Source organism: Solea senegalensis, linkage group LG12, assembly GCF_019176455.1.
Source record: "Solea senegalensis isolate Sse05_10M linkage group LG12, IFAPA_SoseM_1, whole genome shotgun sequence".
Classification (NCBI taxonomy): Eukaryota; Metazoa; Chordata; class Actinopteri; order Pleuronectiformes; family Soleidae; genus Solea; species Solea senegalensis.
In genome coordinates this window covers 6,428,487-6,454,402 of record NC_058032.1, presented here as the reverse complement: position 1 = coordinate 6,454,402, position 25,916 = coordinate 6,428,487, and the positions used below count along the sequence as shown (strand labels likewise).

The 25,916-nt window shown below is 40.1% G+C and overlaps 4 protein-coding genes across 5 annotated transcripts in view; 1 reads left to right on the top strand and 3 right to left on the bottom strand.

The window, feature by feature from the left end:
- tmtops3a (teleost multiple tissue opsin 3a) overlaps window positions 1-999 on the bottom strand; it is an 8,392-nt gene extending 7,393 nt beyond the window's left edge. The window contains exon 1 of the mRNA XM_044039777.1: window positions 568-999. Within this exon, the coding sequence (XP_043895712.1) occupies window positions 568-952 (385 nt within the window). The 5' untranslated portion in view covers window positions 953-999. The remainder of the gene's footprint in view (window positions 1-567) is intronic.
- Window positions 1,000-3,876: 2,877 nt separating this feature from the next.
- vgll1 (vestigial like family member 1) lies at window positions 3,877-6,246 on the bottom strand. The gene is made up of 4 exons (XM_044040943.1): window positions 5,993-6,246; window positions 5,545-5,747; window positions 5,067-5,429; window positions 3,877-4,493 (listed from the first exon to the last, which is right to left on the bottom strand). Exons 2-4 carry the CDS (start codon window positions 5,732-5,734, stop codon window positions 4,456-4,458), a joined length of 591 nt encoding a protein of 196 aa, XP_043896878.1. The 5' UTR covers window positions 5,735-5,747; window positions 5,993-6,246; the 3' UTR covers window positions 3,877-4,455.
- A 223-nt stretch (window positions 6,247-6,469) lies between these two features.
- On the bottom strand, window positions 6,470-19,807 carry adgrg4a (adhesion G protein-coupled receptor G4a). Of its 2 annotated transcripts, none has more exons than XM_044040939.1 (29): window positions 19,675-19,807; window positions 19,453-19,563; window positions 18,733-19,353; window positions 17,487-17,587; window positions 17,331-17,389; window positions 17,102-17,159; window positions 16,853-16,875; window positions 16,573-16,721; window positions 15,792-15,854; window positions 15,536-15,619; window positions 14,948-15,033; window positions 14,798-14,868; window positions 14,688-14,715; window positions 14,552-14,574; window positions 14,316-14,458; window positions 14,091-14,220; window positions 13,368-13,474; window positions 12,349-12,565; window positions 12,088-12,253; window positions 11,452-11,595; window positions 10,830-10,967; window positions 10,687-10,732; window positions 10,444-10,547; window positions 9,929-10,050; window positions 9,495-9,763; window positions 9,140-9,245; window positions 8,470-8,750; window positions 7,300-7,401; window positions 6,470-7,210 (listed from the first exon to the last, which is right to left on the bottom strand). In XM_044040939.1, exons 2-29 carry the CDS (start codon window positions 19,517-19,519, stop codon window positions 7,059-7,061), a joined length of 3,660 nt encoding a protein of 1,219 aa, XP_043896874.1. In that variant the 5' UTR covers window positions 19,520-19,563; window positions 19,675-19,807; the 3' UTR covers window positions 6,470-7,058. The 2 variants fall into 2 exon arrangements, with proteins under 2 accessions (XP_043896874.1, XP_043896875.1); XM_044040940.1 differs by having other exon boundaries at window positions 19,453-19,560.
- On the top strand, window positions 13,928-25,833 carry LOC122778837 (tumor necrosis factor receptor superfamily member EDAR-like). The gene is made up of 11 exons (XM_044040942.1): window positions 13,928-13,969; window positions 21,339-21,411; window positions 21,877-21,990; window positions 22,091-22,269; window positions 22,361-22,476; window positions 22,586-22,636; window positions 22,734-22,844; window positions 22,952-23,075; window positions 23,156-23,306; window positions 24,254-24,293; window positions 24,438-25,833. The coding sequence occupies exons 2-11, from the start codon at window positions 21,364-21,366 to the stop codon at window positions 24,704-24,706; spliced, it is 1,203 nt and encodes a 400-aa protein (XP_043896877.1). The 5' UTR covers window positions 13,928-13,969; window positions 21,339-21,363; the 3' UTR covers window positions 24,707-25,833.
- Window positions 25,834-25,916: the final 83 nt, after the last annotated feature.

Below are 25,916 nucleotides of genomic sequence, written 5' to 3'. Positions count from 1 at the left end.
AATTATTAACTAATCATCAGTCCATTGTTAGTTAGTTATTAGTTATGAAGTAATTCTAAGGATTATCTACTGTGGCATTCATGTATCAGTGACTAACTAATGACTAGTTAATCATTTGATAATCATTATGTAATGATTAACTACTCATCGATAATGGTTATTTACTGATTGGTTAACCATTAACTGATAATCAGTTTAAGTTAATTGTAAGTTAAGTGATCAAGTAATCATTTGGATTACCTGCATGGCATTTGTGTATCAAACGTTAACTAATGATTAGTTAATCATAATATAACATTACCTAATGATTAACTAATGATTAGTTAATCACTAACAATTAATTAATCACTAACTAATGATTCGATGACTAACTGATCATTGTCAATAGTTAAGTATTAATTAAGTATTAAAAGTATTAAACATTAACTAATGATAAGTTAATTTCCATTTTGAGTAACTTTTCATTACACTTTCATAAAACTGCACTTACTTTTACTAATAACTAACACTTTTGCTCAAACACTTGTGAGAACTTTTACAACTGCTCTCACTGCACGTGCCACTTACCAAACAGGGAGTTGGCGAACCCGTACCACTTGCAGCCACTCTCCCCGATGAGCCACCTGCCCTGCACACTCGCGGCGAAGCTGAAGGGCGTCCCGAACACGCACACCAGCATGTCGCTCACGCTGATGTTCAGCAGGATGAGGTTGATGGGGGTCCACAGGGAGCGGAACTTTGCAAACACGAGCAGCGCGAGCAGGTTGTTGACGATCCCCGCCACGAGAATGAAGCCCAGGCAGACTGCCACCACCGTGTGGCCGGTCCGGCTCAGCCCGCCGGGACTCGGAGGAGCAGTGGCGGCAGCGGCGGCGGCGATGATGCTGATGCTGGAGCCGAACAGGGAGCTGTCTGTGGTGCTGAAATTGCAAGCGCGCGTGTGGACGACCATAGCAGTGAGGGGAGAGCAGAGCGATGGAGAGGAGGGAGCTGATGCTGGACTCACACACACAGAAGCCACAGCACAGCAGCTCGTCTGATGCTGAGAGGGAACACACACTGTCATTAAAGTGTCAGGAGTAGACTTTACTCTGTAGGTGCTCTTCTTTATACACATACTGCACCCTTATAATAAATGCAACCCCCACCACCACCACCACTACCACCACCTCACTTCTCCCCCCTGCCACACCATACCATACTTCACCTTTCTATCTTTCTTTCTTTGAGTTTCTCCAGTTATTATACTAAGTTATTTCCATCCCTCTGCTCATGTGCAAATGCACTAAATCCACCACTCTATTGCTTTCCAAGCTTCAAATGCAAAAAGGTCTTTCTAAAGGCTGTTTGTGCTGCCGAGCTCATTTTCTGACAGTTGACACCGACTTTCATGGCAGATTGTCCATCACTGAAGTTCTGATTTCACGGTCACATTATTGGGGAGAGTCACTGGCAACGCTTCAGTCGCTTCAGAAACACAAACTTTCCTCGCATGATTTTTTTGCAAAGCGCTGCATTTCGTTTCATATTCAGTGCAGCTCAAGTCACTGACAATGATAAATGCTCACCTGCATTTTTCTTCACCAATTGACCTGCAAAAGTGTATTTTATTCACTTCATCGGTGTGTGGAGAATCAAAGACTCCACAGTTATTGATGCCTTATTGAACTGAAGATAAATACACCACAGGTTGCCTTTCCATTAAATGACAATGACAAAAACCAATGGCAATGGATGCCTAGAAGTACAGAAATACACATTATGAATTATATTTGCATTTATATGCATTTCAAAATGACAGAGAATAGGTTGACTTTACTAGTAAAAGAAAACAGTATGTGGTCTATTTTTTCTTCTTTCTTGTCAAATGAAAGAATGCGATATTTTAAGAAATCATTATTTTTATCTAATACAACAAAGACCTCCCACGATGCACTTGTGAAATAAGATTAGAGCGATTACATGACTGGAGGTGATGTCACTCTGCTGGAGAGATCCCTGTATTACTCAGTTGTAATGGTCACTGGTGTCAGAGTGTGTGTGTGTGTGTGTCCCATTCTTGCATCATTGACTTATTTAAAGCTCGATGGGCTGCACACACAGACACACACACACAGACCAACACCAACCATCATACCACGTGAGTCTCAGAGCAGTGTGATAATTCCTGACACGGGGGGGGGGGATTATAAATTTTTCAAGCCTGAGTAGCAGCTGAATCCGTGTCTTCCCTCCTGGAGAACTGTGGTTCCTCCTGCTCACCTGCTGCCAACCTTCTGCCAGAATCCCTTAAATCCACTGCAGCAACAGCATCATGAAGACCAAACAGAGGCAGAATAATAACAACAAAAATCTGTGACTTATACTTGCTCACTTCTTCTTCAGAAGGTGTTAGTGCAGTCCTATATTTATGTATTATTACATTATCAACTGCAGTTATTGAAAAATTCTGATCTTCAGCTGTCTTTAAGTTGAATGACTGACACATTCTCATACCCAGACCTGGTATTCAATATAAACAGCCTTAACCTGATAAGACACAAACTCAAGACACAGACTCAGAATCTGAGCTGTCTTTAATAAAATCTTTTAACTTCACTCATCACTGATCATCAGAAATCTCCATAAAAAACATTTTCAAAAGATTCCTTTTTAAATGCTAGGCCAATAACGTAATAAAGTATTACTTTATTCCATTTAAAATGGCCAGAATGATTACTTTATTGGCTGTTATCACGTTATTGTTTTCTTCAGGGGAATATGTTGTCTTTTATTTTCATGGCTACAAAGACCTTCATAGATACAACAGTAAACAATCAATAATGTGAATGGAATTATCATTAGGTTTAACCAGAAATGTTTCAGCACAAATACCTAAGTTAATATGTGTGTGTGTGTGTGTGTGTGTGTGTGTGTGTGTATTTAATCACAGGTGTATTCATGTCTTATTTATGCATTTATTTGATAACTATTACACAGTATAAATGAGTAAAAGGCCATGATGATAAATCATATGCACCAGAACATAATTTATTCAATCCTTTTAATTAAAACATTTTAAAATAAAACACTAAAAACAACATATATATTTATATAGCCCATACAAGTAAAAGTCCCGTATTCCCTGTTTTCTGTCCTGGAAACAAATGTGAAGCATCAAAACTAAAATAACTCATCGTGCTGAAAAGCCCTTGTTGGATTTATTTTAAAATTGTGGATAATTATTGTTTTATATATTGAGATATGCAATATCAAAACTGTCTCTACATATCAAAAAATTAAAGACATTGCATTGAAAACGTCTTATAAATCTGCCAACAGGTGTCACTGTTGTTTACAGTGCGTCTGTTGCACGTTACTTTACAAAGTCAGTGACAGTCGTTTTTTAAAATAAAAGCAAAATTACATCAACTAGATATGTTAGGCTTACATCTACGGAAGAGTATAAGGGCCACATGTAAAGAATTCAGAGATTATAGTCAAAATTCGGAGATTAAAGTCAAAATTCTGAGTCAGGTCAAGAGATTAAAGTCAGAATTCCGAGATTAAAGTCAGAATTCCGAGATTAAAATCAGAATTCTGAGAAAAAAAGTCAGAATTCTGCGATTAAAGAAAAAATCTGAATTCTGAGATTAAAGTCATAAATCTGAGATTAAATTCAGAGTTCTGAGAATAAATTCAGAATTCTGAGATTAAATTCAGAATTCTGAGTATAAAAGTCAGAATTCTGAGAATTCAGAATTTAAATAAAAAGTCAGGATTCTGAGATTATAGTCAGAATTCTGCGATTAAAGAAAAAGTCAGGATTCTGAGATTTAAGTCCGAATTCTGAGATTAAATCCAGAATTCTGAGCTTAAATAAAAAATCAGGATTCTGAGATTAAATAAAAAATCAGGATTCTGAGATTACGGTCAGAATTTTGAGATTAAATTCAGAATTCTAAGATTAAATTCAAAAAGACTTTTGTTTGCACACATCACTATTGGTTTCCAGCTCTGTAAAAAATATCAACAACTAAAAGTCATACAGATAGAACTGCAGACAGATATTAACATCACAATTTATACATTTTAAAGAGGCTCACAATGTTATTACGTAATACTGGTCTAGTTGCTGGTGTAGGTCCACTAACAGAAGTGAAGTGCCCGGTGAGACACAAGAAAATGCCCTTTATCCAACTCCACCGCAAAAGGGAGCAACAACATAGACAGCGCTCTGAGTACAAGAGGAATGACAGAGTTGAAGAACGGGTTTGTCAAAGAGTGTTCTCTTTCAGAAAGTTGTTCCAGTTAGTTACATGCTGAGGTGCTGAGGTCATTTCTCCAACAAATGGAGAGAGAGACAGATTTCTCCCTCATCAGTTCTCATTTGACTCTCAGGCCCGCTGTTGTAATGTGATTTGTCTCGTGTGGTGGAAACCATTCTCTGTCTCTGCTACTCCAGTTGCTCTCTCTTCAATACCAGTATAAGTCCTTCTTGTCCAGATGGCGTTCTGATAGAGACAAAAAGAAAGTGATTTCTAAGCAGCTGCTATCCAGCATGGAGAGCAACATTTAAATTAAATACCACTTGTGGAATAGAATTAATAGATCATTTTTCACACAAAACATTATCAAAACAAAATAAAATCCGAGAACTCACATTTATTCTTTACAAATACAGAACTCCAGGTTAGATTCTCTGTCTACTGTCTAACGATAACAGCTTACATAATGTGCAAAACTGATCACTTTCTATCCTTAACTCTGAATCAGGTGCAAAGTGGCACATTATTTTTGCTTTAAAGTGAAGAAGTAGCGGCATCGACGCTGCTTTATATGCACGACGACCATCAAAGAATATGAATGTTAATGTGAACGTGTAGTAAATATGACAAGAAACTGTTGACTTTTGAGATTTTGTACTTTACTTGGAAGGACACAGGTGTGCATAATGAGGAAGTGTTATTGTTGACAGTGTTCCTGTGATAGCTTAAAGATGAAGTCTTATCTTAAACACTGAACACAGGATTATGTGGATGTTATAACAACAATTTTAACATATGCACTGTAAGCTGCAGACTTACCAGGTTCAAATCCGACAGCAGGATCCACAGACTCTCTGAACCCGGGGGGCACTGTCCAGCTGGGAAGCAGTTCTGGCTTGGAGCTGGAGGCCATGCTGGGTCCCATCTCACTCCTGTCACTGTGCAGCAGGTTGAGCAGAGACGTGGCATATTGCTGTCCAGTGAGGCTCAGCCCTTCTGTGGACAGGGAGTACGCAATGGACGGCAAACCTGGGCCGTCAACCGCCCTGGTGGGGAACGAGTGCCACGACCCAGAGGGGGCATCTTCTGCAGGGCCAAACGTCAGGAGACGACCTGGTCCTGGAGCCGCCTGTGACTCTGTGTATGTGTCAAGAGCACTGGACTGACAAGAGTTGGTGTCCTCTGCAGGGGACAAAGACACAAGTCAAGGATGAATGGAACTTAATGTTGTTGTTTTTTTGAGGTCAGTTAGGTCACACACTTTTTATTTATTTATTTATTTATTTACTTTGCTCACCAATTTTGACAGTTTTACGGATTCTCTTTGTCTTTGCTACAGGAGCCTTGGCCTTGCAGACTTTACTGAGAGCGCGGGTGAAGTGAGCGTCCACCATGGTGTTGATGTCGCCCTGGAAGTAAGTCAGGATGACACAGCGTGAATGCTCCTCCACCTTCACAGCTCTCGGGCTTTCTGTTTCGTCCTCCATGGGTCAGTCGTGACTGAAAACAAAAACAAAACTGACTTCGAGAGCACACCAGGCACAGATTTCCTTTTCACCTGTTGATCAATAGTATTTCAAACTGAAATCCCTCCCTGAATGACTTATGTGAGGCTGACTGTGTTTGAAGTAGACTGATGTTCAAAAACTGCACAATGAGTAATTGGACAATGAGTTATATAGCTTCAATGAACTTACTTATTTACTTATGTTTTCCATATATTATCAGTAATTTGCTTCCCTTACCTGACCTGATGATTGACCGGCGAGGACCAGGCAGTGTGTTCTTGCATTGACCAGTTGATCAAAGCAAAGACGAGCAGCAGCAGCAGCAGCAGCAGCAGCCGAGACTTAGGAACGAAATCTCACCTGCGTTCAGCCTAAACATCCGAGTCATCAAAGACATTCAAAGAACCAAGTGATTGTTTTGTTTCTTTTCTTTCCTCTTAGAGACAAAACATCTCACTCACAGATCCTCCAAATGTACTTGGAGTGTTCGACTGGCTGAGGGCGTGTGATGCTTCATGGACACAGACTGCTATGAGCAGAATGTCATCCAGCGAGTTCCTCCAGAAAGTGAATGACACCTTATTAAAACATTCCTCAGTCACTCTGTGAAAAAGCTGTTCAACAGCAGCTCGGAACTGATTTTCCCGATGGATGCATCTTGCGTTTATAGAGCATTTTACAATCAGCATTAGGAATATGGACTTGCAACATAAATATAAAGCATCTTGAGCTTTAATGCAATATAACACAGACATGTTACATCGTCACAAATTTCTTTTTAATGGCAGATGTAGAGTAAAATCATATGAAGAAACAATCACCTCAGCTGTTAGGGTTAGAGTAATGACAGCAGATCAATGTGTTGTTTTATTGTAACATTCAGTGTCTAGTTTTTGTTTCATAAATGTGCAAAATTGTATATATTCAAGCAAAAAAACAACAACACACAAATAAGATTAATTGTTGAAAGGTAAATTAATAAAAAATACTTAATTACGTAAAGGAAAAAGAGCAAATATTCCAAGATATTTTAGACATTTTATAAATTAAATATTTTTCTGCTTGACTTTAAATTAATGACATCCACTAAGTATTTTTTACAAACAAAAATCATTATTTTTCCAATTATAAGCTCAACAGTTATATATTAAAAGCAGTCCATCTCATGTGACTTGTATATATGGTTTTACACTTTCAATAAAAATAATAAATAGCAGCCCGTCTCAGAGATGGAGCAGCTCATCCTTTATCCTCACAACGTTTGTGAGAGAGCACAAACGTTGATGGGCCATGTAAAGGCTGCTCATGCCCTCTGGTGGTGATGATTCGCTGCTGAGTTTGTAGAGAAGTCCGAGACCTTCCTCGTAGAGCAGGTGTTGTTAGAGGCGACTGTGTCAGAGTTGATGAGATTGTTCTTTCTGCAGTGGCCACCCACTGTTGCAGAGCGGCTCCAATCTGGCAGAAAACGAGAGAGAATGAAGAATCATACACTGTTTAAATGCCTCTTCCCATCATGTCGCACAAGTGTTTCATTTTGCAAGTACCTGAGTAATCACTGAGTCTGAAGGGTCCACAGCACAAGTGGATTCTCCACTGTTTCCTCACATTTTCCTTCATTAAACAGTGGAACACAAATACAAAGAACCCTGCGACACAGGAGCAAAAAGAGCAAACAAAGTCCTCTGTCATTATATTGATTCTATTTATATGAAACAGGCCGTCAGATTAATAAATAACGCAGGATATAGAGACCACACAAATGAACTCTTCTAAACTGTCTGGTTTGATTCAGTTTAAAACAATATTATTAATATTCAAAGACATCTTCCAAATAAAATAAAGAAACTGTTTTCAGATTGAGGAGGGGGGACCAAAATTACATTCTGTCAGAACATAGTCATTAAAGTGAGTTGTGTGTAACAGAAATGGGGTCTATCTATCTATCTATCTAGATAAATAGCTAGATAGCTAGCTAGGGCATAAACACTACTATAGCTCTAGCTAGCTAGAGCTAACTAGCTAGAGCTATAGTGTTCATGTTTCTTAGTAGGGTTTATTTTTGTTTTAGTGTTCATTTTTACTGTTAACTCCACTCTTGAAAGCGGGCCTAGCTTCAGGCATGAGTTTGAGGGATGAGGGGCAAAGTAGCTAGCTTGCTAGAGCTACAGTAGTGTTTATGTTTCTTAGTAGGGTTTATTTTTATTTTAGAGTTCATTTTTTCTTAAAACATATTTTACAAACTTACACTCAAACTATATATCATAGTTTGAGTATAAAATATTACTGTTAACTCCACTCTTGAAAGCGGGACTAGCCTGAGGCATGGGTTTGAGGGATGAGGGGCAAAGTAGCTAGCTAGAGCTAGCTTGCTAGAGCTATAGTAGTGTAGTAATAGTAGTTATGTTTCTTAGTAGTGTTTATTTTTATTTTAGAGTTCATTTTTTCTTAAAACATATTTTACATACTTACACTCAAACTATATAGTTTGAGTGTAAAATATTACTGTTAACTCCACTCTTGAAAGCGGGACTAGTCTGAGGCATGGGTTTGAGGGATGAGGGGCAAAGCGGCCACCAATATTGACAACACCACAGCTGTGAAACCATTTAGAGACCGTGGTGATATATGTCCAAACAATCACAAAAACAACACCCTGTGCAGGGAAACATATGGGAAACTGTTCCCAAAAAAACACCTTAAAAATGAATGTTTACCCTGCAGAGTGTTGAAGATGGAGAACAGGTACATCATGACCACTCTGCCAGGGCCAAAGGAAAAGAAGCCCATTATCCACGTCAGGCCTAAGAGGACGGTGAGACTGGCCACCGCCCGCAAATCATGCAGGAAGCCGCTGCTGTATGTTGCGGTTTTATTGGACCTTAGACGTCTGATCTGAATCAGAACCACAATGAACACAGAGATGTTGCACAACAGGATCAGGAGAACAAACGCCACCACGGTCACGTAGAAGAAGACGTCATTTTGCAGCCAGCAGCTGGAGAAGGAGAGAGAATTAGTCCCGTCATTTAGACATTACATGTTTGATGAACGCTGTCATTTCTGTTTGTTAATATTTTGCGATTTTTATTCTCTGGTCCTTTAAGACCTGTATGCTTTTAATTACTCTTTAAATCTTTTATCTTTTATTGCATAGACTCTCTGTCTTTTTATTTGTTTGCTTTTTTTGTTTTACCTTTCTTTATGTAGTGCTTTGCTCTGTGTACTTTGTAAAGTTACCTCTGCTGTGTTATTTCCATTGCCCTGCCTTACCTTATTGTTTTAGCATTTTTCATTCTAAAAACGCTTCATCAAGCACCAACAGGATTTAATCTCACAATTTGTGAGATGGTGCACTCTAAATTTCAACTTTGGCTCAATTCTTACAACTGATCGATGGTCTGATCCATGTTTTTAGCCTCTTCAGCCGCAGTGTCACCATAAGCATCTTTATCTATAGCCAGCACCAGACTGACGATGACCAGGGGAATACCTGAAAGGGAAAACACACACATACACACATTACACATGACTGTTTTACCCAGGTTCGGACACCTATGATAGTACATTTGAGGTCCAGAGTATAAGAAATAGCGACATTTAATGGTGAGGCCGCAGAAAAACAGAAACGCACAAACAAACCCCTTCTTTTCCACAAAAACAGAATGATTCTATAATTGGTCTGTCAATCATCAAGTATTTTGTTAAATCAGTAAGTGTCGTGTGTCGTGTTCAGCCTCACCCCATCCTGCTGCGCAGAACTTGAGTATGTAAGAAGGGACATAGGTATTGAAGACCTTGACCAGGGCGAGGTACATGTGCACAGCCTCCAGGCCCATCCAGGTGAACGATGCAAGCAGAAAGTAGTGCAGCGCTGCACCCGTAGCAATGCACAGACCGTAGTTTGAGAAGGAGGAGAGCCAAGAGTCAAGGAGGAAGAGCATGCTCAGCCCCAGCAGGGAGAAGGACAGATTGACGAGGATCTTGGATGGGTAGTCCCGACGGAGTTTTCTAAAATGTATGACAAAGCAATTCTTATTCAAAATATGTGACTTTTTTTCGGACAATAGTGTCATGATAATTTCCAGATTTCAAATCTAAAATATCTCAAACTGAACTGCTTTTGTTATCCAGGTCAAGAATGAACTTGATTAATCGTACAACATCAGCACTCACTCAAATCCGAGGTAGGTGAGAAGAGTGATGCCCAGAAAGATGGAGGATATACCACAGCCGAGGTATGAGATCACAGTCAAAATGTGACTGTTCGCCTCGTCGATGGGGGTTCTGGACACATCCTAAAACACAATATACAAGCAGGAAGATCATTTAAAAAATGTCCTACATAACTGCCAGAATTGTTCCTTTAAATAACTCATTTGAAATTTAACTTGCTATTTATTTATTATTATTATTACTATCATTATTATTATTATTATTATTATTTTTATTGTCATTATTGTTATTATTATTTATATGTTTGTACCTGGATGCCATGCTTTACAATTGCATAATGTTTGTTGTTTTTTCATTGTTTTCATGGTGGGTTTATTAATAGTGTCTTGCGTCACTGCCATAAAGAATGTTATGTTGGCACATTACGCAGTTGTTTGTTCCCTTGTTTCATTTATACATATATATATATATATATATATATATATATATATATATAAAGCGGATCCATGACTCACCAGGAGCACAGCGAAATGTGTGAGGTGATCACAGAGACAGCTGGTTTGATAAGACGAATTAGAGAAGGTTTCACAACCTTTACCGCTCCAACCACCCTGGCCACCTGACACACACACACACACACACACACACAGATAAAACACACACATCATGATTGATTTAAAGCTCAGATGTCTAGAACCCCTGATTGAGCTCTCTGGTTCCCAAAACAACTACTGCATACTATCCGACGAGTCCCTCACCATTCTTTGCGAAATCCCAGAACATACATCGCACGCTGTCTTCTGGCTATGAAAGAGCGGGAGAAGTGACGATGATCTCAGAATAACAAACACAATCATTTCTTGTCACTGACGAATCGAGACGCAATACGACCTTTTCTCACCTGTTTGGGCTTGTTGTTCCTCAGGGTCACCAACACGGGATTGCTCAGGTCGATGACATGGCTGTTATTTATACTGGCTGATACTATGTAGGAGTTTAACGTGCAGCTGCTCTGTGTTACATTAGTTATGTGTGGATCCTGTAAAAAAAAATGAAATAAATGTTGTTATTTTAACTGTGCTATCAATCACTGTAAGGGATAAAATAATGTTTTACTGGAGTCTTGATCGACTATGTTACGCGGATGAATGTAGATAATATCACATAATATAATTTTATTTAAACTGCAGATTATTTAATCTGCAAATGATGGGGAAATTTTAATTTTGATGTTTATTTGCTTTTACGGCGTTGAATTTGGCAAAAGTGAAAATGAGATAGAACGACCAAATAAAAGGGCAAACAGCTGAAAAAAAAGCTATCTTTCGGGTCTGATCAAGTCTATTAAACATACAAAAAACAATGTGTCAAATCCACTTCATCACTTGTTACCTAGCAACCCGAATAAGTCAACTTAATTGTTGAGAATTGTGCTACAGAGTTTACAGTCGCACACAGCCTATAAACACTGGCCATCAGCGAGGCATAAACACAAATGAGAGGGAGGAGTAAAATGAGAGTACCTGAAAAAGGTCCATCGTGCCGTGGAACTGGAACTGAACGCGGGTTCTGTTACCTCTGAAAAAGGACTGCAGCGCAGAGGGCAGAGAGACTGTTGCAACTGTGTCTGGCTGTGACCCACTCGTGTAACTGTGGTTTAAAAAAGTCTGAAAAAACAAAAAATAATACTGTTGATAATATTACATTTATGTATCACAACATAATAATAACGAAAAATGGTTTCTGCCTGAAGCTCAATGTTCCGTGACTGCTTGAGGCCACATATTAACTGTGTTCCCGGCATGTTCAAGGACATTAAAGTTATACAAACTGAACAGGGGGGGGGCCACACAGTGGCACACGTGGCTTGCACTGTTGCCTCACAGCAAGAGGGTTGTTGCTGGTTTGCATTCTGTGCCAGGGCCTTTCTTTGTGGAGTTTGCTCCCACATGTCCAAAAACATGCAGAGATTAAGTGGACGCCCATATGTGAGAGTGGATAGTTGTTTGCCTATGTCAGCGGGGATTGGCACCAGCAACCCTGCGACCCTCATGTGGAGGATAAAGCGGTAGACAGTGGACGGTTTTAACATATATTTTTGTGCGATGTGTGTGGATCACTCACCTTTTTGGGAAACAACTTGTGCGTGTTTGTCTTACCTGTGGAACCAGCAGAGGAGAAATTGAGGACACCCCAAAGGTGAGACCTTTGAAATTCTCCGCATCGGCATTGACCATGGAGATGGCCAGTGATGGCGCTGTTACACTTTCAGATTCACTTTGGATAATCATATTGTCCCCCATCGTCTCTGTCAGGTTGAGGACCCTTTTATCAAGTACAATAGACAAGATCAACAAGATTATGTAACTGTATTTTCGCATGTTTGAGACTCTCACTCCTCTCTCTCTCTCTCTACTTACATATTAGCCACTGGTCTCATGTCGGTTTTGGACAGAAGAATATCGGCAATGATGTTGATAATTTCAGAACCGACAGCAGAGTCGATGGCGCTGATGTCAATGACCTCATTGAGCTTCGCCACCACCGATTCCAGCTCAGACAAAGACAGCTCTGGACTCTTACCCAACTGAACATCCACGAGGCTCTGAATTATTTCCACAACTTCAGCTGCGTTATCTGGAAATCAATAATGCCATTAATGCTTGTTGGTGTGTTTTGCAACATTGTTTTTTTACAGTGAAGTATTATTTTTAGTCTGTCTGTCTGTCTGTCTGTTTGTGCTTCCACACTTGCACTTGTCAATATGACCAACAGAGGCCACCAGAGGCTTGGAATGGGGTGAAGTCTGCCATATCTGATTGTGTTGTTGTTTTTATTTTGATGCAAAAATAAATACAACTGGTCCAAATTGGCACTTTTTTTTAGTTTAATTTGTTTTAACTTTCATTTACGTAGGGTGCAAATCACCAAAATGGACGCCAACATTCAAAATGGCTGACTTCCTGTTGAGTCGAGCTCATGGTTACTGTTGACTTTTTTTGTTCGTCTTGGTCTATAACATCTTCCCACCGAGTTTCGTGAAATTCGGTGGAACTCAATTTTGCCCGTGTTTCCACCTTAGGGTGCGCTATAGAGCACCCTGGTCTATAGCGCATCAAGAGTTTTTATGCACGTTAACCCCCTCAAAAAGTACCGCAACAACCACGGATATAATCATAATCTGAAGGACAACAATAGGCTCCTCACACAAATTCGTGCCAGGAGCCGTTTCGGCCCCTATCATTCATGCTTGGGCCCTAATAATAACAATAATAATAATAATCTTATAATAATATATAATAACATAATCTGAAGAATAACAATAGGCTCCTTGACATGTTTCATGTCTACAGTGTTTGGTTAATGAGTTCCCTGAATGTTCCATTACTTACAGTATAATACAGTAGTCAATGAGACTGTACTTGACTTGTGTTCTTACCAGTCGTGACAGTGATATTTTCAAGGTCTGAAATGGTCACAAGTTGGTCACATCTGCTCATGTCAGGCTCAGCCCATCTGGTCGTGTCAGTTTCAATGTCTAACTCACTGAAAAGAGAGGAGAGTCACAGTGAGCACATTCTGGCTGGTTAGCTTTTTACAGGTCACATCTTCCCTGACTAACACTGTATCTTGTGACCTCGGCGTCAGTTGTTCTGCAACTGACGCTTAATAAGCATCGATCCGATGCTTTACTCGGAAATCATAAAACTGATTACCTGCATTACGCAGCCATTACGCGGTGACATTGAAAACAAGTCTATCATTACACTAATAATTCCTTGATAGGAAATTGATTTTTTTTTTGTGCCTGAGCAGAAGGCTGGCAGGGATTTGTGCGGATTACGACTGAGCTTGTGTGCAGAGTGGGAGGTCTGGTTACAACAGGACATTGTAATTGAGGGAAGTATCTCATCTTGCTGAGCTGTCGCCATGGAGACAGATTGTTCTAACAAAGACGAACAGGCTCTGTGCCAATAAAGAGCACAGAGCGGTGCCGACACAGAATACACTGCATCGCCAACACGCTTCGGCCACAAAACAGTGAGAATAACCTTGTTTTTGTCTTAATAATAAGTCATTATGATATTAAAGAACACACTGCTTTATAACCGTATAACAAACTGTGGTTTTGTGCTGTGTTTATGTCATAACAGCATCTTACCAAAGCCTGTAAGCTCTCTGTGCTTTTGGTTTTTTGCATCCCATGACCTGGGTGACTTGTGGAAACGTCTCCGGCCAGACGTATTCTCCGTAGATTGTCGATGTAGTAGATTCTGAACAGCTCTCTGGCACTGAAAAGTGATAATCATATGAAAGAGTCTTTATTTTGCCACACTGTATCCCATAATAAGTACATCTCCCTTTTATTATTGGAAATGCTTCGTACTTATGTGCCTGACAACCACGTCCTTAGTTTCAATCGTGACTGAGCCATTTTCATACTTTGAGGTCAGTGACGTGACAATGCCTATAAACATTTGCTCAAAGGATTTACTGCTGCAGTCCTGAATTTGGAAGATGCAGTAATATCTGTCGACGATGAAAACAAACAATTAGCGCTACCGTTTGAATCACAGCGCACGTGAATAAGGTAATGAAACAGACTGCATGCAGGTCACCTACTCTTTCTGTTGACCACTGGGCATCTAGAAAGAAAACAGAAAGAGTATGAATTGTTTACGTAGGGGAATGAGAGGTAATGTGACTCATGAAACCATGAAATGATGCACAATGAGACCAAGCTGAGGCTCATACTCACTGTCCGCCCATTATTGTGGCCCATGTTCCTGTGAAATGTTGCACATGAACCAATCAGCACTTTTACATGATTCCATATACAAAAATAAATAAAAACCCTGTGCAACCCACCTGCCGTCTTTGTCCTTGATGATGAGATTCAGTACACGCATGGTGTTGTTCTTCTCTAGAGTGTCTTTCACCTTGTTGCCAGAGTATAATATACATTGAATGGATGCAAAACAAATAGTTTTTAACTGGAAGTGTGTGAGAGTTGCTTACCCATTTAACAATGATCTCCTCCGGGTTTCTCGGGCTGCCTGTCATACTTAAGTTCATATGAACCCTGAAGAAAGTATCTGGTCGAACTGCGGGGGATGAAAAGGAAGACGATGGGTGACAGTTCAAACGAACGGTGAATCACCCAGCCAGGAAACAGTTTATCAAAGAACATAGAGCTTTGTTTGTCCTTCAGACTCTCCGCAGAGTACAAGAAAGGACACGACCAATTGTTAAATTAACAGGAGCAGAGATGAGTCACCTCAGCCAGCATGTGGTCAGTGATTGTACAACGGTTATTCTGAGACATTTATTACAAAAAACATGTGAAGTATTGTTTGTTTGTTCCATGGGAGATGGTATCTGCGATGTTTTCGTCTTTCCTCGTCTTTCCTTTGCTTTCCCTGCCTCCAGATGTGGTCGTGCTTTGCATTATTCCGTTTTGGTTTTATGGTTTAAAAAGGCCTTTGAAAGCGGTTTCTAACAGTCTAGTTTCAGTGCACCAAGATTCTGGAACATCTTACTCAGTCACATCAGACACGCAAAGCTTTGCAAAAACAGCTAAAAGAAACAACAGCATGGTGAACTGACCCGCAGTCTCGTTGATATCTGCTGGATCTCTTGTTGTCGACATGTCGGTGGGTGGAGCCGGAAGACTTTGAGTTGGACCTGGTTCTGTGAAATATATGACTTCATTGAAAGGAAAAACCATCCAAAAAGTAATACGGATTTGGCTGCACATACGTAAAATAAAATACTACTCAAACGGTCAGTCCTCATGATTCTAACATGCTGCAGAGGACCACGGCTGCTTATGAGCATGTTTCCTTCTTACTGGCCTGCTTACCTAAAGTCGTTACACTAGTGCTAACTGTTGTTGGTGGTGGTTCAGTCACCGCAGGAAGTAACTCTGAAGAAAAAACAGAATGAAAACAGTAAAATATCCAGTGAATGTCAAATAATCAATGTGTCATTGCTCATTTCCTGTCATCTATTAGGCATTTTAGAACATCATGAATGTGCTCTGGGATTTTGTCGAACCTTTTGGATAGCAGCTGAAGGCAAGATAGTCAAATTGATGGACTGTAGATAATGATGGACATACTGTAGTGTTCTGGAAACACAATGAACCCCTGCTTTTAAGCCAGGAGAGTCATGATTCCAGTGACGCTGTGATTGAGATCATTCATTCGTCAGGAAAGTGTTTTCTGACGTTTTTTGAAGCCTCAAGATTTTCGATTTGTTGATGTTTTGCAAATGGAAGTTGTGTGATACTAGCTGCCAATTACACTAGAGTCCACCCATATTTGCCATACTTCCTAATCTATAGACACCACATGCTATTGATGAAGACTCACAGCTAGTGATTGAAATCATTGAAAGTATAGACTTATATATTCTCATGGATTTCCATTCAAACTGAGTTCTATTGTGCAACCAAAAGACTCTCCACCTAAAATGGGGCAGAGTCGCCCCCTGGTGGGTTACTGCTACTTCTGTCCACTTTTCAGTGAATACGCCAATAGTTGGGTCAACTGCATCAATATGCTCTCATGACAGCAATAACAGCATAGCCATTGTTTGACCGTCTTGTAACTACTGACATGTTCAAAACAAAGTTAACATACCCACTGGATGTATGCTGATGCTCCCAGGGTCAGCTGTCAGATTGAGGAAGTTGTCAGTGAAGGTCAGACTCAGCAGTGCCGTGATGTTCGCCTGAATCGCTTCCACTGCGGCCGCGGGAACCGCGTTCACGTAGATTTCAGAGCTGAAACTGGGGGCAGGCCATAAATTTACATGGAAACTACTACACGTGTGGGGAAAATGTATGACATGGTCCACATTTCACTGTGCTGTCATGCATCTGATGTCTTTTCAAGTTTGTAGATGTGGATTTCATCTTACCACATGCGACACGTTCTTGATCCCTGAAAACACAAGTGTCTTGATTAAAAAAGCTTGTATGGTTTTATTTACTGAATTATAAATGGTTGGTCTTAGTCTCCCTCTGAACTGACCTCAGTGCTCTCTCACACACATCATTCATTTTACTCTGAAAATAGCACTGTCTGCTCTCTAATCAGCTGGTATCTGAGGTTATTGCAGCTTTCCCTCCATGGAAAATCAAGCTAAGGACCCTCAACGGTGCCATACCTGAGGCTGTTGAGACACATGTAGAGCCGCAGAATTATTAACCACATGGCAGTCGTGGCTGTATGAGAACACAGAGGACAAATGACTTACACACACGTGTTTAAGATTGCAACCAGGTTCAAAAATAAACTATTTAACCTAATGACCTCTGTCAATGTCATGAAAATTACTAAGTATTGCGTCATTTTGCTAAAAAATGAAATCCTTTTACTGAGAAAGGTTGTGTTACCTTGGAGATGACACGGAAATGTCATGGACGGCAATGTTGTGCGGCAAAATGCTCTGCAGCTGGTGAATGATGACAGAACGCAGGTAAATTCATTGAATTCAAGGCAAATTTGACTGTTCATTTGATGTTATTGATAAGGTTTTGTTGATTTCATACCCAGTGTCTCAGTGTCACTTCCTCCACTGACCCTGGACATTCCCCAGTATCCGTAGTGGGAACAGCGAATATCCACATTTGGATTTTGTAGAAAGGCCATGCTAAACAACAGCAACAACAAGAAAATGAAAAAGGCTGCTTTAAAATGAGGAATTGTTCTATAGGGTTACTGTGTTACTGTGACCACAACTCTTGCACTTTATGTTTGTCTAGTTGTACTCTTGTATTTCCATGTTTGTATTGTAGTTGCTGCCTTCCTGTTTTTATTTAACTATGATGTGTGCTGCAGGTCACCCTTGTGAAAGAGATCTTGTTCTCAATGGGCCTTTTATCTGGTTAAATAAAGTAGAAATAAAAAAAAAAAGGAAATCGATAACTGTGGAACTCAGAAAACGGAACATGAGCATCTGCCCACTCACTGCACTCTCACCTACTGTCGACTGTTTTACTGCAGCATGTGACGAGTTTCATTTCTTAAATATAGACATTGTAGTATCAGTTGTCTTTGTCTCCTTAATCCAAATTTGAATGATGCATTTCTTGAGATAACAGCCCACGAGTCATATTTCCAAAATCAATGCACATCCCATGTTAGTCAGTCAGTCTGACATTTTATCTCATTTGAATAGGATCATCATTCACTGATGTATTGCTGTTATTGCTAATAATATAGCATCTCAAATCAGGACACAGCACAAATGTATACATTCAAACGTAACTAGAGCTTCAACTAACGATTATTTTCGTAATGATCAATCTGTCGATTATTTTCTCGATTAATCGAGTCATCGTTTGCTGCGTAAGATGTCAGAAAACGTTAAAAAAAATATCGATCAGGAAATAATGAGGTTCTCAAATGTCTTGTTGTGTCCACAAACCAAAATGATTCATTTTTAAATGATTTCTTTGTCATCTGGAGCAAAGAAACCAGAAAAGATTCAAAATTGAGAAGCTGAAACGATCAGAAATCTTGTCTTAATCATGAAAAAAGCTTCAAACCGATTCATTGATGATCAACGATTAATTTAGTAATCGATGAATCGAGTAATTGCTTCAGCTCTAAACGAAAGATGTAACAGGTAACACTAATAAACCGAACCTCAGATACTTTTCGAGGTTAACTGGTAGCTGCTACATGTAGCTGTTTGTCTTCATCAAACTAGTTAGAGATATCACAATAATGGAGGAGAAAACTAAATGATCAAAAAAAAAAAGACATCGTAAAATATCACAATTGCACTCTCACCACAGTGTAAGCTGTCGTCAGGCAAAACAGGGCAAGTGTTCTTCCACTGCCGCAGGTCCCAGCTCACCACATCTCCATCTGCACAGCTCTGCTCCTGCAGATCTTCAGCGCTCCATACTCTGGACCACATCCCGAACTGACCGATGTCCCCCATCAGGTTATTCCCATTCTCTAGTTGCACGTCTCCATTTTGGCCTACAAAATGAGAGCCCCCCAAAGTCAGCGTGCCCCTCGGGGTCAGCTTCTGAGGTGAGCTTGGCGCCACAGGGGCCTCATGAAGAATGGTCCCGTTGATGTAGACCTTCAGCCTACGAGCTGTGCCTGACCAGGTGAGACAGACCGAATACCATTTATTTATTTTGAGCTCCCATTCCAGGGTCTGTCTCTCTCCAAACAGCCACGTCGTCATCTGTGTGCTTGTGCCCTGAAGTCCCAACTCTATATGTCTGAAACCCGGAGCTTTGTAGACAAAACCTGTCCACTGTGTTGGAACGCTGCGGCGTAAGACCATGCATACTCTCAGCTCACTGAGAGCTGGTATTGCAGCATCTGGTTGGAGCTGACACAAGCATGGACGGCCAAAGAATTGCACTTTTTTGCCCCACAGGCTGGTACCAGCAGCTGGAATCACAAGAGAAAAGACACAGATTTAATAGTTAGAATGTACCACACGATATTTTTGCCCTACCGTAAAACAATTGAGTTGGTTTGAAGTCTTACTTGAACCCAGGAGACACACTGACAGCTGTGTACACACACAGATGATCAGAAATGACCGGGAGTCCATGACGGCAGACAGAAACACAGGGCCGTCACTCAGGTGCTCAGCTGCTGAAAGGTGATCAAACAGATATTTTTCAGCACCATTGTGTGAAGGAACAGGAAGTACTTGTATGTGTGTGTGTGTGTGTCCTCATAAATAAATAAATAACTCTAACCTACCATTGTCTCTGTCCTGCGATGATCCAATCCAGGTTTTAAAGAAATGTGTGATTAAAAGGACATCAACACGAGTTCACAAGACGCTGGCCGAGCCATGAGTGCCGACTGGTGTCACCTTATTTCTCTATAAGAAGACCTCCACGCCCTCCCTCTCTGGTTCTTTGAGTTACTCATTAATCACACGGCAATAAACATAACTAACAAGAGCGATAACGTTTTGTGATTTTGTGAAACCTTTGGCATAAGTCAATCTTGAAGGTTCTCCCAGTGACATATTGAAGCATTTATGCTCCGTCTGTAAAATCATGGTCATCATTTCATGGTGGTCGTTTCAGTAGCTTAAAGACAGTTTTAGTGTGAACCATTTTCTCGGCAAAGCTTAAAGAATAAAAACAAAACAGACTGCCGGGTGTTGGGAAATAGTCCACCATGGCACACACCTTCCTCTGCTGATGACACAGATATGACACTATATAACAATGGCGGTATATTTAGGGCTGTTGTGTAAGGTTCCTCTTTTATATTCCGTCCTTCATGAGTTAAAGATGCAGAGAGATCATCATCATATCAATGCCCTTTTTTTTTTTCAAATATGGACTTGAGGGCACACATTGTCTGCAAACAGTGATATCTTCATTCCCTGCTCGTGTGCTTTACATTATCCTCGAGCAATAAGTCCTCAAACAAATCTAATTAGCTTTCCTGTTTGATGTGAAGTACGTTGGCCGTGTCTGTCTTCTTCTCAGCTCTGGAGACCTGGCTGGACGTGTAATCTATACATCGCACATAGACTTCCTTGGAGCCTGAACAATTCACAGAGCAAAAAAAAAGAAAGAGAAAAAAGAAAGAAAAAAGAAAAAAGTATGACAATAACTACCTTTTATATACCCATAATATCCTGTCAAGGTGCAGGGAATGGTTGAACAAGGGCAGACGTGAAGTTGCTCTCAGTTTTATGGCTCTATGCTACCACAAAGAGGTCAAACTGTATATTGTCGCCGTATAATTATGTCTGCCTCTGTGTGAGAGACGTTTTATGATCCACACCAGCACCTGTAGCTTGTAGCTCCTCAGTCAGATGACAAAATAATAGTGTTCAAGGCACTAACCGCTTTTATTTCTCTTCACTGCAAACACGCTCAGACAAAGTATCTTTGTTAGGAAGAGGGTTTGTTAACAAGGGTCTTATTCATGCAGTTAAATCCCCTTCCCTCCTCCTCCTCCTCTCCATGTCTGAGAGGCTGTAGTCCAAACGAGAGGTTTCCCCCAGAGGGAACATAAGAAGACCAGGTGTGACGTGAGGTGCCCAGGTGGGGGTGGGAAAGTCTTGCACAGACGCTGGTTTTCATTGGTCAGAGGTCCGGCAGGGAACCTCGCCTGCGTCACATGTGATGTAGAATAATGGGGGATTCCCAAAAAACGCTTCCCACCTCTCTCTTCCTCACTTGGCTGAAGGGAGGCAAGACACACCACAAGAACACATCTGAGCAAATTTGCTGGACAGCTTGAAACTTCTAAAAATCATTTTTATTTGTATTTTTGCTTCTCTGTGCCGTTGTAGCTATATCAGTGTAACTTTACCCACTCAGTATGTGAGCAAAGTCTAATCTGAACACTGCGTTCAAAAAATAATCCATTTTTGTTTCATACTGCTGCATTTTCAGTGTAGTAACTCCTTTAAGAAAGACTATGGACATTGTGCACAAGGGGACTGGTGTCTGTGCTGCCTTGCTTGTGGTAAGTCCAACCTTCAGTCGGTTTACTTTGACATACATTATTGACGGCTTCAATGTAATAATGTAATGTAATAATAGCTCGCTCTCAAGGATCCTCCATGGATAAATAAAGGTTACATTAAAGAAATAATTCTACACATTAGTTCATAAATGATGATCAAGTATAGTCGGTACATATAATGTACATCTGCCCATTGAGTAACATTAGTTTGTCATAGTGTCCCTGAAAACAGAACAAATAATCATATAATATCCGGTCATTGTTGCCAAAAGGGTTTTTAGCCATACTCATTTGCTTGTTTGTTTATTTGTTAATTACAGAGAAGCCACCTGTAACTTTAGGACATATTTAAACAAGCTGATTTGAATTGAAGTATTGAAGTACTTCCTGTTTTTAATACATAGTCTTCTTTATGATAGGTGATTTGTGTGTTTCATTTTTTTTTTCCTCTGTGTATGTCCTCAGATTTGGTGTGTGAAGGTGCAGTCAGAGCAGAGCTGTGATCAGACAAAGTTCTTGCACGCTAATGGCACGTGTGTTGCTTGCCCTGCATGTGAACCTGGACAGCAGCTCTCAGAGGTAACACTATTATTACAGCGGCCATAAAATAAAAAAAATAAAAACATTTCCCCCTCAGTCTCTTTATTTCGAAATCCATGATGATGTGCGTCCTTCTCAGGATTGTGGATTTGGAGATGGCGGTGACGGAGTCTGCACACCGTGTGAGGACGGGAAGTTCAGCTCACATTCAGGTGTTGCTCCCTGCTCAAGATGCACCAAGTGTAATCTGTTGAACCGCCTGCAGAGGACGCCATGCTCCCCCACCACTGATGCCCTATGTGGCCAGTGCCTCCCAGGGTAAGATATTATGAACCCATCAGTGCCAGTGTAATCCTCCTTTATCTGACCATGATGTGCATCTGTTATAATGTAAGTGCTGTCGTTGCAGGTATTATGAACTGAGGAGCATGGCCGGAGAAGTGGAGCTATTCTGCGTACCCTGTTACAGACATGACACGGCCCATAAAGAATGTTTGCTTTTCAAATCTCAGACCTTTAAAGCAAGTAAGCTCGAGAGATAAACCACAGACTGGGTGACAGGGTGATGTTTGTTATGTATAATTAGATTTTATTGGTTGTTGATTTTTCCAGTGATGCTCTTCTTCTCTGACAGAGACTGACATCACTGAGTCCAGAGGAAATGTCAAAGACCCTGAGGAGAAGAGTGAGTTTACTCAAACAAGTTTGTTCCTTCACTGGACTTTCTTTGAGTTGACATATTGCTGTTTTGTTTTTTTTGTTTTTTTTTTCATTCAATGAAGGAGTAGAAGAAGAAAAAATATCTGTGGTCCTGATTGGTTCAGCGACAGCTTCCTCAATGTTTGTCATTGCTCTGCTGCTGTGGGCGTTCGTACTGACATCCAAGAGATTCAGTGAGTTACACAATGGTTCCTATTTCTGCTTTTCCTTCCCATCTGTCACATGTTCGCTTGGGTAAATTAAAATACACTCTTTTATTTATTTATTTTGCTACATTCAGAGCAGGTTCCAGAGTGTCGTCCTGGGCCTGAGGAACAACTTTCTGCTACAACTTCACCAAGCGTCACAGAGAGAGCAGTGAAACAATCAGACGTCCCTTCACAGGGACCTGAAGAATACTCAAGGTGCTGTATTTTGAATGCTTCCACAGTTCATCTCTGCCGTTCCCTACCTTCGCATTTACACTAACTGCGTCTCTTCTCAGGAGCCTTAACTCACTGAGTCATGAGAATGAGGCGCCTCCTCCTCCTACTTCTATTGTGATTAATGTCACCACCAACATCAAGCCCTCCAGGCAGAAGACAGACAACATTGCAGAGGAGGGTCAGCAAAGAAGCTGCTACACCACAGACGAGGTAAGGGTGGTCAAATGGTAACAACAATAGATGTACACAGTCTTGTATAAACTACTTAAAAGGGATACTTGAGTAAAAGTACAAGTATCTTGCGAGAAAATGACTTTGGTAGTTGAAGCTGAAGCTACTTTTATTTTAATATAATTCTACTTAAGTAAAATTCTTAAAGTATATGACATTTATTGCACTTAAGTATCAAAAGTAATCTTCTGATATAAAGTGTACTTAAGTTTTAGAAGTGAAAGTGTTAAAAAAAGTGAGGAGTTGCCATGGTAGCATGTGGTAGTGAAAGTTGTCTTTCAACTGGAAGGTTGTTGGTTCAATTCCTGGCCCTGCTAAGAGCAAGACTCTTAAACCCAAAGCTGTAGTGTAGCTGCAGCTCATCAAGACTTGAAAAGCTCTATATAAATACGGCCCATTACCAACTCTTCTTCTGATTTTATTTGGTAGTAACGAGTAACAAAGCTAGTTAGAGGAAATGTAATGGAGTAAAAAGTAAAAGTTTCTAGAAATATAAATAACAAAGTAAAGTACAGATATGTGAATTTTGTACTTTGTTACATTACAACAATTATATTATGGTATATTATGTTTACTAACAGCTAATATAGTGCTGCAGAAGCAGTTTTTGTCTGACAGTGTCGTGTGTCAGTTTAGAATCCTGTCTCCATGATAGCTGAATTCCTTATTCATATGAGAATCCAAACTTTATCCTATAATTTGCTCTCAGTGTTTTCATTTCTTTTATCACGTGAAACAGAGAAGAGGGGCATATTCATTATTTTCACATCACAAAATTGTTTGTTTATGTAAAAGATAGATATTAATAGTATGTACATTTGCAAATTACCATATAAATCCATTTAAATCACATAATTAAGGCAGTGTACTGTAATACCATATACATTTACCTTTGTGTTACTTCTTTTTGCTTTTGTCAATAACAGATGGAGCAAAAACTACAGACAATATGGGAGATGGCTCAAAGTACGTATGTTATCCTCAAGCCATAACATTTGTAATGCACATGAAAGTAGTCAAGCAGGGTCCATTGGTGAGCGGCCTAAAAATGCATGGAGCAAGTTTGAAGTCATGCAGCTGAGTGACTTATACAATCCTGATTCTGTCCAGGTCACAGTATTGAAATGCTCGACTATGACTCCGTCCAGGATCTGTCTCTTCTACTCGACTCTGCTGACAGAAGGAACATGTTGAGGAGACTCGGGCGGACGTTGGGAGTCCCACCCCAGGTGCTTGCTCATCTCCAGGGCTTCCAGGACCTCTTTCAGTACCTGCGCACCTCCACCTACACTCTGCTGCCTCAGCTGGCTCAGGCTGCCGCACTCTTACCCAGTCCTGAAATTGTTGCTAGGATACACAGAGCCGTGGTAAACAAGTGACCACTTAGAAGCCATGGATGGTTTACCAAGACACTGTAACCAGCCAGTTCATCCAATATTCTTGACACTGTATTTGCTATAAGATGTGACGTTCTTTGCTGCAATATACATTGTTTTTCAGTGACATGTGACATAGGTAGAACTAATGGGCATGAAAGAAACATGCAAAGGACCTTTACTTTGTTGCATCTGTATAAATCGATTTATTGGATATCACTTTGCTTTGCAAGTTAAATAACACAATGTCCAGGTCATTGCAACCAAACCCTACATGTGGTGCTGCTTCCTGTTTACCGTGTAAAATAGAAAATATGCCCCGGGGCTCAGGCATGTGAGACAGACCAGGACAGAGGAAGCAGTGTTCATAGCAATAGACAGAACATAGAGCCCTGAGAAAATGTGTTATTCTCTCACTGGGAGACGTTTGCCATCTGACCATTTTCCTTGATCTTCAGCTCTGCTAATTCTCCAGCACATTAAGGTAATTGGTAAGGTTTTGAATTTTTTTTTTTTTTAACAAAACCACCTCGTAGGAATATAATCATCATATTCTCTGAGTTCATTCTTCCTTCTAGACCGACTTTCAGAAGTTTAATGAAGAAATAATATGTAAGTTTGTTCCGTGAATGCATCATGCCTGTGACTTTATTTGCTTGGTTAAAATCCCTAGTGTTGTCAGCATAAAAATAATGATAATATGCATAATATACATAATCTCTCAATTTAACATACAATAACATTTTAAAAACGCTAGAAGTCGCTCTTCAAACGTGTCCCGTGTTCGTCTAGCGTCCCCATTTTAGATCGTGTATGAGAAAGAGGAATCACGACTTGCTCGTATTTGGGGTTCTTGTACTTTATCAGGTGGTCTAATTTTTTAAGCTTGTATGTCTTTAGTCCACTACATTTAAGTAAATAAATCTATAAGAACATACATTAGGCCTATATTCTAAAATGGGACATTCCGGATATCCTGAGTGCTGAGTATTTATTACTATAAATGTATTAAGTAAACAATGTTTCCTACACTGCCAGTATGTGTATGTGTTTTAATAATTTGGCTTTTGACATCACTTTACTGTCGTTCTGTATCTGTTTAGCTATTTATTAAAATCTATTCATTGCTACTTACGTTTTAATGATGCATTCATACTACTCTGTTTGTTTCTTTTATTTATTGTTTTTTTATTTATCCAGTCTAATGTGCTTC

Coding starts and splice junctions, on each gene's coding strand:
- vgll1 (XM_044040943.1), bottom strand. CDS start 5,734: ATGGAGGACGAAACAGAAAGCCCGAGAGCTGTGAAGGTGGAGGAGCAT. Junction 5,430..5,544: donor CCGTAAAACTGTCAAAATTG/GTGAGCAAAGTA, acceptor TGTCCCCTGCAG/AGGACACCAACTCTTGTCAG. Junction 4,494..5,066: donor TGCTGTCGGATTTGAACCTG/GTAAGTCTGCAG, acceptor TGTCTCTATCAG/AACGCCATCTGGACAAGAAG.
- adgrg4a (XM_044040939.1), bottom strand. CDS start 19,519: ATGGACTCCCGGTCATTTCTGATCATCTGTGTGTGTACACAGCTGTCA. Junction 15,620..15,791: donor CACTAGTGTAACGACTTTAG/GTAAGCAGGCCA, acceptor TATATTTCACAG/AACCAGGTCCAACTCAAAGT. Junction 14,575..14,687: donor GCCACAATAATGGGCGGACA/GTGAGTATGAGC, acceptor TTTTCTTTCTAG/ATGCCCAGTGGTCAACAGAA.
- LOC122778837 (XM_044040942.1), top strand. CDS start 21,364: ATGGACATTGTGCACAAGGGGACTGGTGTCTGTGCTGCCTTGCTTGTG. Junction 21,991..22,090: donor CTGGACAGCAGCTCTCAGAG/GTAACACTATTA, acceptor CGTCCTTCTCAG/GATTGTGGATTTGGAGATGG. Junction 22,477..22,585: donor ATCTCAGACCTTTAAAGCAA/GTAAGCTCGAGA, acceptor CTTCTCTGACAG/AGACTGACATCACTGAGTCC.